Source organism: Palaemon carinicauda, chromosome 5, assembly GCF_036898095.1.
Source record: "Palaemon carinicauda isolate YSFRI2023 chromosome 5, ASM3689809v2, whole genome shotgun sequence".
Lineage (NCBI taxonomy): Eukaryota > Metazoa > Arthropoda > Malacostraca > Decapoda > Palaemonidae > Palaemon > Palaemon carinicauda.
Genome location: NC_090729.1, coordinates 133,318,659 through 133,336,158, shown reverse-complemented (window position 1 = coordinate 133,336,158; position 17,500 = coordinate 133,318,659). Strand labels below are relative to the sequence as shown.

Genomic DNA, 17,500 nt, shown 5'->3' with positions numbered 1-17,500 from the left:
TTAGCCTCTAAGTTCATTCCCATGTATTTTTGGCTTCCTGTTTATCTTTCGGTCTTCGCTGGAAAGTTTCCGTCACTTCACTTCATCTCAAACTCCACCTCTCCCCTTCTGTGTATTTCTCTTTTTACATTAATTTTTCTTCAGTAGCCCTATTCAATACATACAGTAAGTTTTTTTTAGCTCCTATCTTTTCCTTTTAAATCGCAGTCAGATTTCCGTTTATTATCCATCCTTCCGTCTATTATCCCTCCTTCCATCTATTATCCATCCGTCCTTCTGTCTTGTATCTATCCTTTCGTCTATTATCCCTCCTTCCATCTATTATCCATCCGTCCTTCCGTCTTGTATCTATCCTTCCGTCTATTATCCTTCCTTCCGTCTATTGTCCATCCTTTCGTCTATTATCCATCCTTCTGTCTTGTATCCATCCTTCCGTCTTGTAACTATCCTTCCATCTATTATCCATCCTTCCATCTTGTATCCATCCTTCTGTCTATTATCCATACTTTCGCTTGTATCCATCCTTAAGTTTATTACCCATTCTTCTATCTATTATCCATCCTTCCATCTGTTATCCATACTTTCGTCTTTTATCCATCCTTCCGCCTTGTATCTATCACTCCGTCTATTATCCATCCTTCCGTCTTGCATCCATCCTTCCATCTATTATCCATACTTCCATCTTGTATCTATCCTTCCGTCTATTATCCATCCTTCCGTCTTGTATCTATCCTTCCGTCTATTATCCATCCTTTCGTCTTGTATCCATCCTTCCGTCTATTATTCATCCTTCCGTCTTGTATCCATCCTTCCGTCTATTATCCATACTTTCTCTTGTATCTATCCTTCCGTTTATTACCCATCCTTCTATCTATTATCCTTCCTTCCGTCTATTATCCATACTTCTGTCATGTATCCATCCTTGCGTCTTGTATCTATCCTTCCGTATTTCATCCATCTTTCTGTCTTGTATCCATCCTTCTGTCTATTATCCATACTTCCGCTTGTATCCATCCTTCCACATATCCCTCCTACCGTCTATTATCCATCGTTCAAAACCTCCACTAACTCCATATTCTACAATAATGTCAATTTTCTGTTTTCATTCTTTTCATCTGTTGAATCTCGGCATCTTTACTGTTCTTTCAGAGCCTCCTTCTATTTCTAATTTCTGTCAAATCCTATCGTATCCCAACCTCACCTCGTATTAATCCTCCAATATAACAGGATTCCATCTCTATAACGTCTGTGACACAGAAAACATAAGACTTTATTTATCAAATATTACTAAACCATCCAAGATTCGGTGTCACAAACATCTTGCCAGCTGGTTGGCATTTACAAATACTGGAATGTAATATGATTCTTACCGAGTTTATTTGGCTAATTATCGCCAGAAATCACGGTAATAAAACATGGAAAAATAAATAAAGATATGCCATTCGTCGCTTGTATACAATATTACCTTCACCTTCATATTCTTTTTCTTTTTTATCAAGTGGGTTTAGGTCACTATCTATTTCTTCCGTCTACTCTCTATGAAGTCTTCATCGGTTTTCTTTCCTTTTCATTCCATACTCCTAACCACGTATTTTCGGCTCTTTCTTACTTTATACTTTTTATTTTACTTCTTACTCTTCACCACATCTTTAAGCCTCACACACAACAGGGTTCCGGACCCTTTTTATGATTTCCATTTGGCGTAAAGACGTCTACGAAATTAATTTTTACTTTTTAGATTAAATGTGAAATATCGAAATTAACGTTTCCAATCTTTGATAATTAAATCAAATTTCGCGCACTCACGGAGAGCATATACAAATATTTTCTCGAATTAATTTTCAAATGATGATAGGATAAACAAAAAAAGAAACTTAAAGAAAAAAATTAATCTAAATCCAGTTCAGATACGCACCATTAAAATGAAAACCGTATCTATACAACAAACCAAAAAACAGTTATAATCTATAAATAAAATCAAATAAAAGTTCTACTAGTTATGCATAAATAGAAGGAAAATCTAAAATTATATCATGGATGAAATTTTTTCATAGTAAAAATCTTTAATGTGTATACTGAAATATAAATCAATGTATTTTGGTGCTTTGAAGCTTCGGAGGGTACTCGATATTTTAACCTACAGCAATCCTTCTTTATTCATGTTGATTAAAGGAATTTTAGTCCGTAGCTGGTAAGGACGAAAGTTTATAGGGCTAGCCATCCGATACCTATATATATATATATATATATATATAATATATATATATATATATATATATATATATATATATATATAATATATTTATATACAGTATATATATATATTTATATATATATATATATATATATATATAAATATATATATACATATATACATAAATATATATATACATATATACATATATTATATATATATATATATATATATATATATATATATATATATTTATATAAATATATATATATATATATATATATATATAATACATATGTATGTATATATATATAATGCATATATATAAACATATATATATAAAATATACATATATATATATATATATATATATATATATATATATATATATATATATATATATATATATATATATATATATATATATATATATATTTGTGTATGCGTTTCATTAAACAAAAAAATAAGTCAAGATTTTAGTACAGCTTAATTATAGACTGAATAGCTACAGTCTGTGTGCCCGATGTACTGTAATAGAACGAAAAATAGAATTAAGTAAGTTCAAGTTAGCTATCTGTTATCATCTTGCCTTCGAGTCAAGAAGTGAAGCGCATTTATATCACTATTGTATACCATTGTACAGAAATCCTCTGCAGTTTTTATCACTCTATCTCTAATGTTGATAATATTTCCATTTTCATCCTTTAAACCAATCATCTACTGTATACATGAAATTACTTTATAAGAGCTATGTTACCCGGTAAAAGTGTAAAAGGTAAAGGAAATGAAATGTAAAGCGAAAATATATATAACAAAAAAAAAAAGTTTGTGATGATTTTAGTAACAAGAGTAAATCATATATCCAACAGTAAGGAAAACTAAGTAAAAATAAGTAAACTAATAATACTTGAATACAAACTCCCAAAAATTGAAATTATACAATACCCAAACTAAATATACAGGCGACGTTATTGGAAAAAAATGTAAAGCGAAAAAAAAAATCCAAGTTTCTAATGGTTATCATAACAAAAGTAAATTATATATCCAACACAGGAAAACTAAGTAAAAATAAATAAACTAATAATACTTTAATACAAGGAAACACAACCACCTAAATATACGATACACAATAAACAAACTAAATATACAGGCGACATTTAGATCCTTGAGAAGCCAATGCCAAGGAAAGGTTACCACGCTTCCGCACTCATAATTCAAGGAGCCGGACGGCGGCCATAAAGGGGGCGAAGCCCTCCGGCCATTACTCACAAGACCCACCACAACACCCGGCTGTGTGTGGTTATAAGGTTTCTTCCTTAACACCCCGATTACGAACCAACGCTGGTCATGACGGAGGGAACAATGCGGGGAAATGATGTATCGAAACGATATTCGAATGGAAGATTAATTTGCAAATTGAGATTATGATGAGAAGGATATTGATGTTAATATTCTCTGCTGTGTAATAAGAGCAAGTGGTCTCTCTCTCTCTCTCTCTCTCTCTCTCTCTCTCTCTCTCTCTCTCTCTCTCTCTCTCTCTCTCTCTCTCTCTCTATCTCTCTCTATATATATATATATATACCCTGTAATATTATATATATATATATATATATATATATATATATATATATTACAGGGTATATATATATATATGTATATATGTATATATATATATATATATATATATATATATATATATATATATATTACAGGGTATATATATATGTATGTATATATAAATAAATAAATATAAATATATATATATATATACATATATATATACTGTATATATATATATATATATATATATATATATATATATATATATATATATATATATATCTTGTCACGCTCAAGGGGGGGGGGTGTAGGAGCATTCATACCCTGGTCAGAGGAGGTACCCCCAAGAAGTAAACTAGGAAACAATACTCCGACAAACTGCCGATTTGTCGTACTAAAGGTGTGGAGGGTTGAATCTGTATGTGTGAATGCGTGTGCACGTCTATCTAAATATTTAGATGTCATTTTGACAGGTCGGGTACTCTAGTAATAACAACAATAGCAACAACAACAAAAACAAAGATAAATACAATACAACATGGTAAAGTGCTACTTTAATCACTACCAATAATTCTTAACATAAAATTAATGATATAGATAATAATAATGATAATGCTAAACATAAAATTAATGATATAGATAATAATGATGATAAGAGTTATTATAAGTCTCTCGACAACAGTCAACAAAAAAAGTAAAGATAGAAATATATAACCTAGAAACATTACAATTTTACGGTAGGAATAATGACATAATGCCTACTTCGCCGATCCTAAAGGAAAGAACATAAAACTGCTATTGTACGACCCCCAGGAGTGTCACATCATTATCCAAGACTATGATTAATAACATCTGCCCCAATGATATGATAAAGAAATCTATTTTTAGAATGATGAGTTGCGTAAATGTTACTATATTTGGCAGTACTTTCTGCCCACTCTGATGTAATAACGTATTAGTTGAAGGTCAAATGGATGTACACGGAACTACCTAACAGTCACACAGCAGAATGAGTCGCTTTCTAAATAACACTCGGCTTAATACCTTAAAAAATGGATAAATATTATCTCTTCGTAATTAATTGCTTAATCAGAAACGTTAAAAAATACATATAATATAGGTGGATGAATATATTTTTCGTTACAATGTGTATTCTCATACATAAAAGAGTAATATATATAATCGTTACCCATGAATAATTAGTTTACTACACCTGCTCCTCTTCATTACACGATAAAACTAACTGCGTTATGTTTATTTCCTCTGATAGCTTAACACCTGAACCAGGATATGAAAATAAAATTGAAATTGCAGCGCACACATGCAATGACATTTACCAATTTGTATTAATGCCAACGACAGATTGGTTCTTAGACAGTGGGTGAACTTCTAAAGGTAGTGTATCATGTTGAGAGAGAGAGAGAGAGAGAGAGAGAGAGAGAGAGAGAGAGAGAGAGAGAGAGAGAGAGAGAGAGCAAATAAATTTGATGGCCACTAAATTTTGCGTTCAATATAAAAGTACATCTTAAATGTCACAGTCAAATGAGGCCATAAAATAAATTCAAACTATCAGTAGTCCTTTCATCTATATAACAAAATTTATTTCAATTCTGGAATAAATTTTGATAAAAAATTTTCCCATTAAGTCTTCCATTTCCTGTAGTAATGTTTCCCATGATGCATAAATTAAGACTGATTCAAATTTTTCTGTATTTTAATGGAACAATTTTTTCATCATTATTATTTTCTTTTCATTTTTACTTTTATACTTATTTACGCTCGAACATTAAATTCTAAACCTATTTCAATTGAATGATCACGTACAGCTGGACACAGGGATTAATGTCACACCACGCTCTGAGCAAGTGCACCCTGTTACACCCTTACTGTGGGGCGAGTAACCAAACAGATAGCATATGGAGAGATGGCATCAGTGGTCAGCGGGGCTACACACAGGAGCTCTCCACTTAATAAGGGCGTGCCAGGTGTACTTCCTCAGAACGAGGTGTGCTAAGAATTCCCGTGTCCAACTGTACAACATTTGTTCACCTTGAAAAATTTTTCTAGTCCTCTTGAAAGCGCAATACTTGTATGATCTTGTTGATCATTTATTATTATTATTATTATTATTATTATTATTATTATTATTATTATTATTATTATTATTATTATTACTTGCTAAGCTACAACCATAGTTGGAAAAGCAGAATGCTATAAGCCCAGGGGCTCCAACAGGGAAAACAGCCCATTAAGGAAAGGAAACAAGGAAAAATAAAATATTCTAAGAACAGCAACAACATTAAAATAGACATTTCCTATCTAAACTATTTTTTTTTTCAACAAAACAAGAGGAAGAGAAATGAGATAGAATAGTATGCCCAAGTGTACCCTCAAGCAAAATACTGTCTGACAATTTGTAAAATATTATCTATTAATGTGAGGGCCTCTATTATCATTTACTGATGATATCTTTTCAGTTATCTATATACAGCACTTTGTGAATCCTTATAAATTGTCTATGACAACCATTACTAGCAACGCTTAACACACGCTACAACTGACACTGATTGCAGTGGAGAAAGAAAAGACTTAGGATAACAGGAATTTGATTATACATGCAACAAATAATAAAGTTCAGATTAATCCGTTTAAAAGTGAATAAACGATCTAGTTCACACACACAAACAAACATACTAACGTATGTGACAAAGAAGATTCTTTGAAATATTCTAAGGGAAATACGTTGACAACCAATCTTAAAGATATTTATTTTGACGTGCACTTCGTTTAATAGAAGGATAAACAACAGCGCTTTCTTCCCCCTGCCATGAAACAGCAACTGGATTAATTAAATCTCCCTCGCCCCTCCAGCCTCACTTCAATCAATTAAAACATCATGCTGGTAAAGGATTTCGAGGCACTTGTAACAACTACCAGGAAAGGACCCTAGTAGAATGATGTTTGTAACCTGCAGGGATCTGCCAGCCTTTCACCAGGGCTTCCAATCTCCCTTTATTTGAAATGTTAAGAAACATTTATTCTAATTCTTCAAAACTCGACGAAGGTTTACGAAACCGATGTATTTCTTAATGAAGTATTCGCATAATCCTCTCAATAATTGTCTCAACAGGGACTGTAAATTGAGAAGAGAAAAGGAAAGTGAAATATAAGTAAATTAAAAGATTTTCCAGACTAAGCTTTTTAAAGAGGGAGGGCTTGAATACCAAACAGTACTCTTCCCCTTTCTTGTCGCTTTATAATAACAACATCCCGGAAGTAACGGGTTGCAAGATGCTCGAAGCATCTTCAGGGTTCCAGTATTTCAATACCACGAGCGCCATCCCCTTCAACCTTATCAATGATTCTAATCTAAAGGAATATCAATCACCCAAACGTGTTTTAATCATGGAAGTAAAATACGGTTGGAAGAATCCTACTCTTTTGAGCAGAAGTTTGCAGTTTCAATAAATCTTTGATAAAAATTTATAAAAAATATTAAATATTCATCAGAGATTGAATTGGGAATATAAAATATTAATCAATAGTAGTAGCAAACTATACATTAACAGTCATTACTTTGAAAAAAAAAAAAAAAAAAAAAAAAAAAAACAGATCCTATGGACTTTTGATAACAGCATAGCGTCTGTATGAAACAAATAAATATATGGAAGAGTCTTTTGAATTAGTATTGAACTGGATTGTGAAATATGACTGGATGCAACAGTAGGCATTTAAGAAAGCTTACGATTTCAATGGAACTTCAGAATTTCAAACTTATAGCGAATGGTTTTTTGTTTTTTTTTAACAGTATAAGTGTCTCCTCATATTCTATATATGCCAGATCAATTTTAACGTTGTTACTGATCTTAAGGTATTTCATATTAATTATTCGTCATTTTTCATATAATTCCTTTACGAATATTTCTTTATTTCCTTTCCTCACTGGGCTATTTGTCCATGTTGGGGCCTATGAGCCTATAGTATCCTTCTTTTCAATCTAGGGTAGTAGCTTTGCCACTACTACTACTACTACTACTACTACTACTACTACTACTACTAATAATAATAATAATAATAATAATAGCGCAACATTCAAAGTGGGACAGTAAAATATGCTTGGAAAAATGCGTAGATTTTACAAAGTGTCCTAACAAATCTAAAGGCTAATCTTTTATCAGTGTTGTGAAAAATTCTAAACATACTCAAATTAATCGGTAGACTTTTCACAAAAGTTTATCTAGTTCATATATAAATGAACGTTAATATAAATATAGACACTTTTATTCGACCTCGGACCAAGGTTATTAAAGATACCCGCCGAAATTCGACTTTATTCAATCGCAAAGGTTCCAGTGTATAAAATCAAATTCCACAAGAACATTTGAAAACCAACCTTATGATAATGGTGAACGATATCGTAATACCTCCTTCTAAGGCAGACACACAATTTGTCATACGGGCAGAGTTCTTTTTTCCAGTACTCCACAGATTAATCAACATTCTTTTAGACTGCTTTAGATAATTAAAAATTCAAATTAGAAAATATATTTGTCATTTAAAATGTTATGCTAATAGGAAAATTAGGGACAAGCCGGCCATACGGAGGTTGGACAGAAAGAAACACAGAGAGCAAGAATGAAAGTAGAATGCTAAAAATGGCATTCAGCAACGGTCCAAATAGATGCTACTAAGACCATTTAGCATTGCCTACAGTGGGTCATGTGAGGTGTGAGCTTGCAGTACTAACCCCACCTACGGGGGGGGGGGGATTAGATTCCTGCCATTTAAAAGGTTCCGATCCTTCGCCACCAGATAAAGAATTTTTGGCGTCTAATCCTGACGGCCAAGACTGTCTACTTTGGGTCACCTCTGGCATCAAGAGGCGAAAGGATATTATAAAAGAAAATGGCCGTGTGAAAGCACTTGCACGCATGATAGGTTGACATTGTAAAATCAAAATTTTCTCATTTTTATCATCTAAGAGAATTTGCTTCAATCTGGGAATATATTTATGAAATTTGAAAAAAAAAAAAAAAGTGTTACACTTTACATACTGACATGAGTGGTTTTAAAGCCAAAAATAAAAAAAAAAAAAAACCCTACTAACAGAAAATAATTATGATGAAACATAAAAAAGCTAAATAACAATTCTATAATAGGTTGAAACCTCCCAAAAATTAATACATTTACAAAATCTTGATACACAATTGTTTCTCTCTAAAATACTTGAACACAATCGAATAAATCTGAAATTCTAAGAGAGAGAGAGAGAGAGAGAGAGAGAGAGAGAGAGAGAGAGAGAGAGAGAGAGAGAGAGAGAGAGAGAGAGAGAGAGAGAGAGGACACCGTTTACCATAGTAAAAAACTAAAGGGCACCAACTTACCGCCTTGAAGCCTCTGTACATGAGCTGTAGTTCTTTTTTGCTGAATTTCGTGGTCCTGGCTAATGCATCAATACCATCGGGCTTGTATCGTACTACGTTCAATTCGATGTCGTCTGGGTCATGATCTGGAAGAGATATAACAATACTGTTTGAAACACAGTGTCTATAATGTCTATTGTTTGTTTTTAGAATATTGTTTTTAATTAATTTCAGCATCAAAACATAAGTTTCCATCTATGTTAGCCTTTACTGTATAGGACGACATTTTCGGCATTATGTACTGGTCCTTCTTCAACTTAATTTTAGTTTTTTAATATAATCAGAAAAAAAATCATAACTTGGAGATAAATCATGAAATATGTGCGTTTTTAATGTCTATTGTTTGTTTAAAAAAAATTGTTTTTAAGTAATTTTAACATCAAAAGTGAAGTTTCAAGCTATGTTAACATTTACTGCAAAGGATGAGATATTCGACATTACTTACTGGTCCCTCTTCCCCTGAATCTACTTTTTTAATATAATCAGTAAAAATAATTCCAAACTTGGAGATAAACCATGAAATAAATGTGCTTTCTAACACCATCCATCTATCAAAATAAAAACTTCCATGATTAATGATGATAAACCTACTAACGATGATAAATCACAAATAACACTCAACTATAAAAATAGGTAAGTTGAGGAGGCAATGCATTTTAACCCCTTTAATTGATTACTTCTCTTTGTGAAATAATGAAATTCCATGTCGCTTGGGTGGTATGTTATTAGTTTAGATAAAAGTAAATAGATTAATTAAGAAGGAAATACTTATTATACATTACAGAAAAAGTTGTAAAATCAAAGTGTTAGATATATCATACCATTGCATTTCGTAGTGAATATACATACATACTTACACACACACACACACACACACATATATATATATATATATATATATATATATATATATATATATATATATGTATGTATACGTATATATACACACATATATATGTGTAGATATATATATATATATATAACGGATTTTGAGCGAAGCGAAAAATCTATTTTTGGGTGAGATGGCCATGTCGTCCTGATGGAAGTTCCTATAGGGTAGCTTCCTAGGGTATATTACAACTACGGCGATATTCCCAGAGAATTTACCTTAAGGTACCAGAATTCTAACTCCTGGAGCGAATATCCCTAATGAAAGGGATATCGCGACATATCAGAGGACGTATTCTTGACACGCCACATGGCAATCTGCACCCCAAACAGAGATTGGGGTCAATTGGCAAGAAACGAAAACGGGAAAGAAAAAGGGGGAGCCACTCCCAAGGCTCCCTATTCTCCAGTTTCGTAAGCGTGTCTGGCGCCAGTCCTGGCGCCATCTGTATTCCTTGTGGCGTACACGAGGTGCTACAGATACTGTATGTAGGGAGGGGTCCTACAGCCCTTTCATAGAAAGGGAAGGGCGGGTCCATCAGGACGACATGGCCATCTCACCCAAAAATAGATTTTTCGCTTCGCTCAAAATCCGTTTTTTGGGCTCAAGCCATGTCGTCCTGATGGAAGTATACCAGAGCATTACTGTATCTGTGGATTCTCAGAACGTGCCGCACTCCCCGGAGGTAATTTTTCCCGGTCGACTAGACCTAGAGACCTAAGATGTTACCGTTATACATCTTTTCAACTAACCATAAACCATGTTAGAGCTTCCTGCCCCCTACAGGGAAGAGTCCTACTAGACTCTGGAAAAGTCTCGAAGAGTACATATACCTATGTATGAATACCAGGCAAGCTAATATAGTGGTCTCACCCTATATTAAGTAAAGCATAGTTTGTAAAGAACCACTGCGTCAATATGAAATATCGACCAGTTCTCCGCACAATACTTGTATTGGACAAAGGTTATATCCGCATAGGAGGAAACTTGTAAAACCGCCACCGTCCCCTTCTGGGACGGAGTCCTCCCGATAAGGGAAAGCATAAACCAATGCAACATAGCTTGCATACAGGAACAATCTATTAGAATTATCCCAGATAAATATACATAGAATGAATGCTCAATTATATCAATAAATTGACACAGGTGAAGGAGACGCAAGGTTCTCAAGAACAAGTTTATTGATAGACAATAAACAGACAGGTTAACAACAATTCTATATATATATATATATATATATATATATATATATATATATAAGAAGAGGATAACCAAAACTTTAAGCATAAGTCTGATAGTAAACAGAAACTTGTTTATCTGAAAGAAAAACATTAGTGCCACTTTTAACATACCGAGGTATGAAGGTCAGAAAAGTCTGTATTACTAATCAGTTACATTAGCGTTAGAAACGCTCGGCACACATGTCTGCACTTATGCTAGGTTCACCTTTGGAAGTGGAACAGTCAACGTGGGCACCTCAGTGCCCTCACTTAGTTTGTAGCACAGAATGTAACTACACACTCACCCTGGAATTAATTGTCCCAATTAAAACCACTGTTCCTCGCAGAGTTAAACAGCAGGGTTAACGATGCAACCCACTGCTACCACAGAACTCTTTAGTTGCTCCACTTGCTTCGCATAGTGGCGAAAGAACACTCTTGAAGACTTCCAGCCAGTGTATGAACGGAGATGTTCAAAATCCATACAATTAAGGAAATTTAAGGATGAAGCAACTTTCCTCGGATCGTGACCTGCGGGTGTACTGTCAGGATCCGCCCTGCGAATAAAATATGCGATTTTCACCCTGAGTTGATTCAGTGATAAATTTGAGCCTGATGTTTCTCCCCTGAATAGTTGACCACCCTAGAAGTCTGAAGTTCTATGAAGATAGACCTTTAGGCATTCTACTGGACGTAGAGATGCATCTCCTTTCAGAGGGCAGATTCTCCAGGGACACCACCTGTTGGTGGGTAACTCATTCTTGGTGAGAAACAAAGGATCTGGAAACAGGTTCAGTTCTCCCCCATCCGGGAACTGAACACGACCTGCCTCTCTCGAGAGGGCTACAATCTCACTAACCCTGGCCCCGGACGTGAGTGGAAATAGGAAAATAACTTTTTGGGTCAGATCCATTAACGCACCCTCCTCATTGCTCCACAGAGAAGCAAAATGAAGAACTTTGTCTAAAGACCATGAAATGGGCTTTGGAGGTGCTGAAGGTCTGAGCCTAGCGCAGGCTTTTGGAACTTTATTAAAGATCTCGTTACCGAGGTCGACCTGGAAGGCATATAGAATGGGTCTTGTCAAAGCAGACTTACACGTCGAAATCGTGTTAGCTGCCAACCCTTGACCATGGAGGTGGATGAAGAAAGATAAGCAGAAGTCCGTCGAGATCTCCTGCGGATTCTTTGCCTTGACAAAGGCCACCCATTTTCTCCAAGATGACTCATATTGCCTTCTAGTAGATTTGCATTTATATTCCTCTAGGAAGTCTATGCTGGCTTTCGAAATCCCGAAACGCTTTCTCACCGCTAGGGAGAGAAAATCATGAGCTGCAGGTTCCGGGTTTTTGTAATGAAGCGCAGACAGTTGACTTCTGGACTCGCTGGGTCAGAACTGGATCTGGTAGCGGTAGAAACTTCAACCGTAGTTCCAATGCCAGGGGGAACCACACGCTGTTCGGCCACTTGTGGGCCACTATTGCCGCTACCCCCTTGAAGGATCTCAGTTTGTTGAGGACCCTCAACAGAAGGTTGTGAGAAGGGAACAGATAAATCCCGGACCATCTGTTCCAGTCGAGGGACATCGCGTCCACTGCTTCCGCTAAGGGGTCCTCGTACGGGGACACGTACAGGGGCAACTTCTTGTTGTCTTTCGTCGCAAAGAGGTCTATCTGCAGTTCTGGGACTTGTTCAGAATGAAGGAGAATGATCCTGCGTCTAAGGACCATTCCGACTCTATCGGTGTGAACCTGGATAGAGCGTCCGCTGTCACATTGGGGACTCCTTGAAGGTGAACTGCCGACAGGTACCACTTCTTCTTTTCCGCCAATCGGAAGATGGCCAACCTCACCTGGTTGAGAGGTGGTGACCTCGATCCTTGTCGATTCAAGCATCTCACAACTACCTCGCTGTCCATCACCAACCTTATGTGGATCGAGTGACGCGGGGAGACTTTGTTTAAGGTAAGGAACACTGCCATAGCTTCTAGAAAGTTTATGTGAAAGGTCTTGAATAGCTTGAACCAAGTCCCCTGGATTTTTTTCCGATGAGTGACCTCCCCGTCCCTCCTTCGAGGTGTCTGAGTGAATCGTCACCGACGGGGGAGGTGGCTGAAGAAGAACCGACTTCTTTAGATGTCTGGCTTGGGACCAAGGCCTGAGAAGAGTACGTAGCCGAAGCGGAACTGGTCTTCTCAGATCTCTTTGCGCGTTTGATGCATAACTTCTCCAAACTCCGGTTGCATCCTTTAGCTGTGCTCTTAGCACTGGGTCTGTCACCGAAGCAAACTGGAGAGAGCTCAGTACCCTCTCCTGTTCGCGTCTTGATATCCTTTCGGAATCTAGAAGTCTCTTGACAGAACCCGCTATCTCCTTCCTTTTCTTCGCTGGGATGGAGAAACGATGTGACATTAAGTCCCAGTGGATTCCCAGCCACTGGAACTTTTGAGATGGAGAAAGTCGAGACTTTTTTCTGTTGATCTTGAAGCCTAGATACTCTAGGAACTGGATCACTTGACTGGAAGCTTGCAAGCATTCTGTCTCGGATGCTGCCCACACCAGCCAGTCGTCCAGGTAGGCTACTATATGAATTCCCTTTAGGTGTAATTGTTTGAGAGCTACGCTCGCAAGCTTCGTAAAAATCCTTGGGGCTATATTTAGCCCGAATGGCATGGCTCTGAAGGCGTATAGTCTTCGTTGTAGCTTGAACCCTAGGTAGGGGGAGAGTCGACGGTTGATTGGAACGTGCCAATAGGCATCTGACAAGTCTGTGGAGACGGAATATGCCCTCTTGGGCAGTAAGGTCCTTATGTGTTGCAGTGTTAGCATCTTGAATTTGCAATTCACTATGAACTTGTTGAGTGGCGACAAGTCCAGAATGACTCTGAGCTTTTCTGAGTCTTTCTTAGGAACACAAAACAGCCTCCCTTGGAATTTGATGGACTTCACCCTTCGGATCACATTTTTCTCCAACAGTTCTTGAACGTACTCCTCCAGAACGGGGGTGGAGTTTTGGAAAAAAACCGAGGGCACGGGGGTGGAGTGCTGTACCAGCTCCAGCCCAGTCCGTTCTTGAGTAGGCTGTGGGCCAAGGGATAGAAGGTCCACCGATCCCGAAAATTCTGAAGTCTCCCTCCTACCGGCATCATCTCACTTGGACTGCCGTCCTGAGGTCTTGCCTCCCCGACCCCGACCGCCCCTGAATCCCCTTCCCCTTGAGGGGCGCCTAGACGAGCCTCTGGCTGCTCCTCTAGGCTTTGCTCGAAAGGAAGTAGACTGCCCTTCGAACGTTGGGGTGAATGCCGTGGACTGTGTCGACACGGCCTGGGGTACCCACTGGAAAGTGGTCAGGGTTTGTGCCACCTTCTGGGGCACTGAAGGCATCGGCAACTGTTGTTGCTGTTACTGTTCAACTGGCTTGGCTGGCCGAGACGGTAGCCTAGGCCTTTTAGTCTTCCTCTTCGGTTGGGGACCCTCATCCGGGGAAGACTTTCTCTTGATAGACAGGCCCCACTTTTGGAGAAGATTTCTATTCTCCGTGGCGGCATTATCCACAACTTCTTTGACCAATTCGCTAGGGAAAAGGTCTTTGCCCCAAATGTTGGAGGAGATTAGTTTCCTTGGCTCGTGCCTCACCGTAGCCGAGGTGAACACGAACTCCCTACAAGCTCTCCTCGCCCTGACGAAGCTGTAAAGATCCTTCGTCACTGTGGCCAGATGAATCTTGGCCACTACCATGAACATTTCATGGACCTTGGGGTCACTTGCCATCGTCTCAAGAGTAGTCTGAAGAGACATTGAGGCAGCCAGTCTTTCTTTTGTCTCGAGCTCTCTCCGCAAAAGAAAGTCAGACAGCTTAGGGAGGTTCTCACCGAACTGACATCCGGCAATATCAGCCTCCAACTTCCCGACTGAGAAGGTAAGATGGACGTCCTTCCAGTCCTTGTGGTCCATGGGTAGGGCCAGCGACAAGGGTTTACACTCCTCCAGGGAGGGGCAAGGCTTGCCAGCCTCGACTGCTTTTAATACAGCCGCAAACCCTTTCTGCAAAAAGGGGAAGGCTCTAGCAGGAGAGGACACAAAGGAAGGGAGCTTCTTACTCAATGCAGTAACTTTTGAGTTTGTGAAGCCCCTCTCTTTCATCGAAGATGAAAGCAAAGCTTGAGCCTTAGCATGGTCCATCACTATGAACTCCTTCGGCTCTGTCTTCTCCTTTGAAGCTAGTTCCTTCCTCAACCGGACATAACAGTCCGGATATGACCCTTTGCTGGGCCAGAATTCCACTTCCTCAAGGGGAACTGAACCCAGCTTATCCGACATGACGATCTTCCCAGTCGTCATCGGCATGTGCTCGGCATATCTCCACGGGTTAGCATCTGAGCACAAGGGAAGGTCTTTCACATTGAGCCTTTTCTGGGGCCCACGTGATGCTGCAAGCTCCTGCATCCGCAGTTCCATTGCAGCCGCCTTCTCCATATTCTCCTTCTGCATTTGTTGGATCATTCCAACAATGGAGGAGAGGGCCTGTCCCAGCTCTACTGGGAGAGCGGACGATGTTGAGGGAATAGGTTCAGGGATCAGAACCGGAGCAGCCGACACCTCGTTGGCTTCTTCCTCTACGATGTCTGGGGCTTGATCTTCATCCTGGCCTCCTGCCAGGAGGTCTTCCTCCAGACACTCGGACACGTCTAACATCCTGTCGCCCAACTGGATGTCTTGCACGGCGACCGCCACTTCAGCATCCACCTGGATCTGAACTACGGGGATCTCCTCTTGAGGCTGGGGAATCACTGCATCAGCTGATGCCCTAGGGAAAAGGTAAGCCCTCATCTTCTCACTTGGAAGATAAGATCTAGAGGTGTTCTTCTGGAAGCCCCTTACCCAGGTGCGAAGCTTCCCCCTTGCTACATCTCTTGATTCCGCTGTCCTAGGGGAATCAAAAGCTTCAGTAATCAGGTTAGAGCACACGGTACATACCTGGGGGTCCCAATACCGGAGCTCACCTTTGGAGACAGAAAGCACTTCCGCACTTCGGAAGTACCTCCTGCAAAGAGAAAAAAATTTCCATGAGTATCAAGTGAACTATGTATCACTGGGTATGCACAGTTTAGCATAACAATTCAGAAAGGAAAGACACACACTTGTGTTTCCTTCACAACCAATTGCTGCAGCCTTCCAGATAATAAAATCGAAAGGTTAATCTCTTCTAGAATAACCAATGCAAAGTTTCCAGAGGAAACAGGTGGAGCTCACACCTCAGCAATGATTTTAAAATCCTGGATAATAGACAAGAAAGAACTTACTTTCTTATCTGTAAGGCAACAGCAAAGGGCTGTGCAAGACAACACAAAAGTGTTAGAACACACAGTGCTGTACCAAAACTTATACTATAGTTTTCCTCTTACAGCATATGTTATACTGAAGAATACTGGTACAGTATAGGAGGTGCCGGCCGGCACACACCATAACTAGCTTTAAAGTATACTACTTAACAGCTATAAGGCGGCAGAACGCTGGTGTTACTGCCGGCCGGCAACAGCCAATGTCGGCTACACAAGGTAGCACCCGGCTGCTGGCCACTGCTCCTAGCAACTGGCAGACAAGGGCTGACATTAGCCGGCCGGCAAAGGTACACAACCGATGCCAGCCAGCAGCAAAAGAACCAGAGGACTACGACTGCCCGGCTGCCGGCCTATGAGGGTACAGCACTAGAAGAAAACAGAATGGAGGCCGGGATAAGAGCGTACACTACCTCCAAGCCCGGCAATCCGAAAGAGTACATATAAGGAAAGGGAGAATCTAATTCAGGCTTCCTGACCAATGCCGTCTGGTTCTGCAGGCAGGCATGGATGAGGGACCAAGGGAGGTCCGGGCAGCACTCAAAGCAGAAGACCCTTGCCGGCCGGCAAGGGACTGAGTCAATTCCACATCCTAACCTATCCTAGGTCCAGATGTAGAATGACGTACAGTACTGTAATGGCTAGGCCATTACGGAGATAGAGGGGGAAGGGACAAAGAGGGTCCTACCAACCTTGCTTTAGTGAAGGATCACCCGCAGCCAAGGAAACTCATCTTAGCCTAAGGGAGATCCAAGGAGGGAGGCCAGCAATACTTGCCAGCTCCCAAGAACCAAAGCAAGGAAGGTGTTGCTGCTCCCAGGGAAAGAAACTTATCCTCCCACCGAGAACAGCAACAAGGACTAGTCTGCTAGATCA

General features: G+C 38.8%; 1 protein-coding gene across 5 annotated transcripts in view; it reads right to left on the bottom strand.

Annotated features, from left to right (window-relative positions):
- LOC137641481 (Kv channel-interacting protein 4-like) overlaps positions 1-17,500 on the bottom strand; it is an 852,695-nt gene that overhangs the window by 266,918 nt on the left and 568,277 nt on the right. For all 5 annotated transcript variants that reach the window (XM_068374090.1, XM_068374089.1, XM_068374088.1 and 2 more), the window contains one exon: positions 9,139-9,263. In XM_068374090.1, coding sequence (XP_068230191.1) covers positions 9,139-9,159 — 21 coding nt within the window. In that variant the 5' untranslated portion in view covers positions 9,160-9,263. The remainder of the gene's footprint in view (positions 1-9,138; positions 9,264-17,500) is intronic.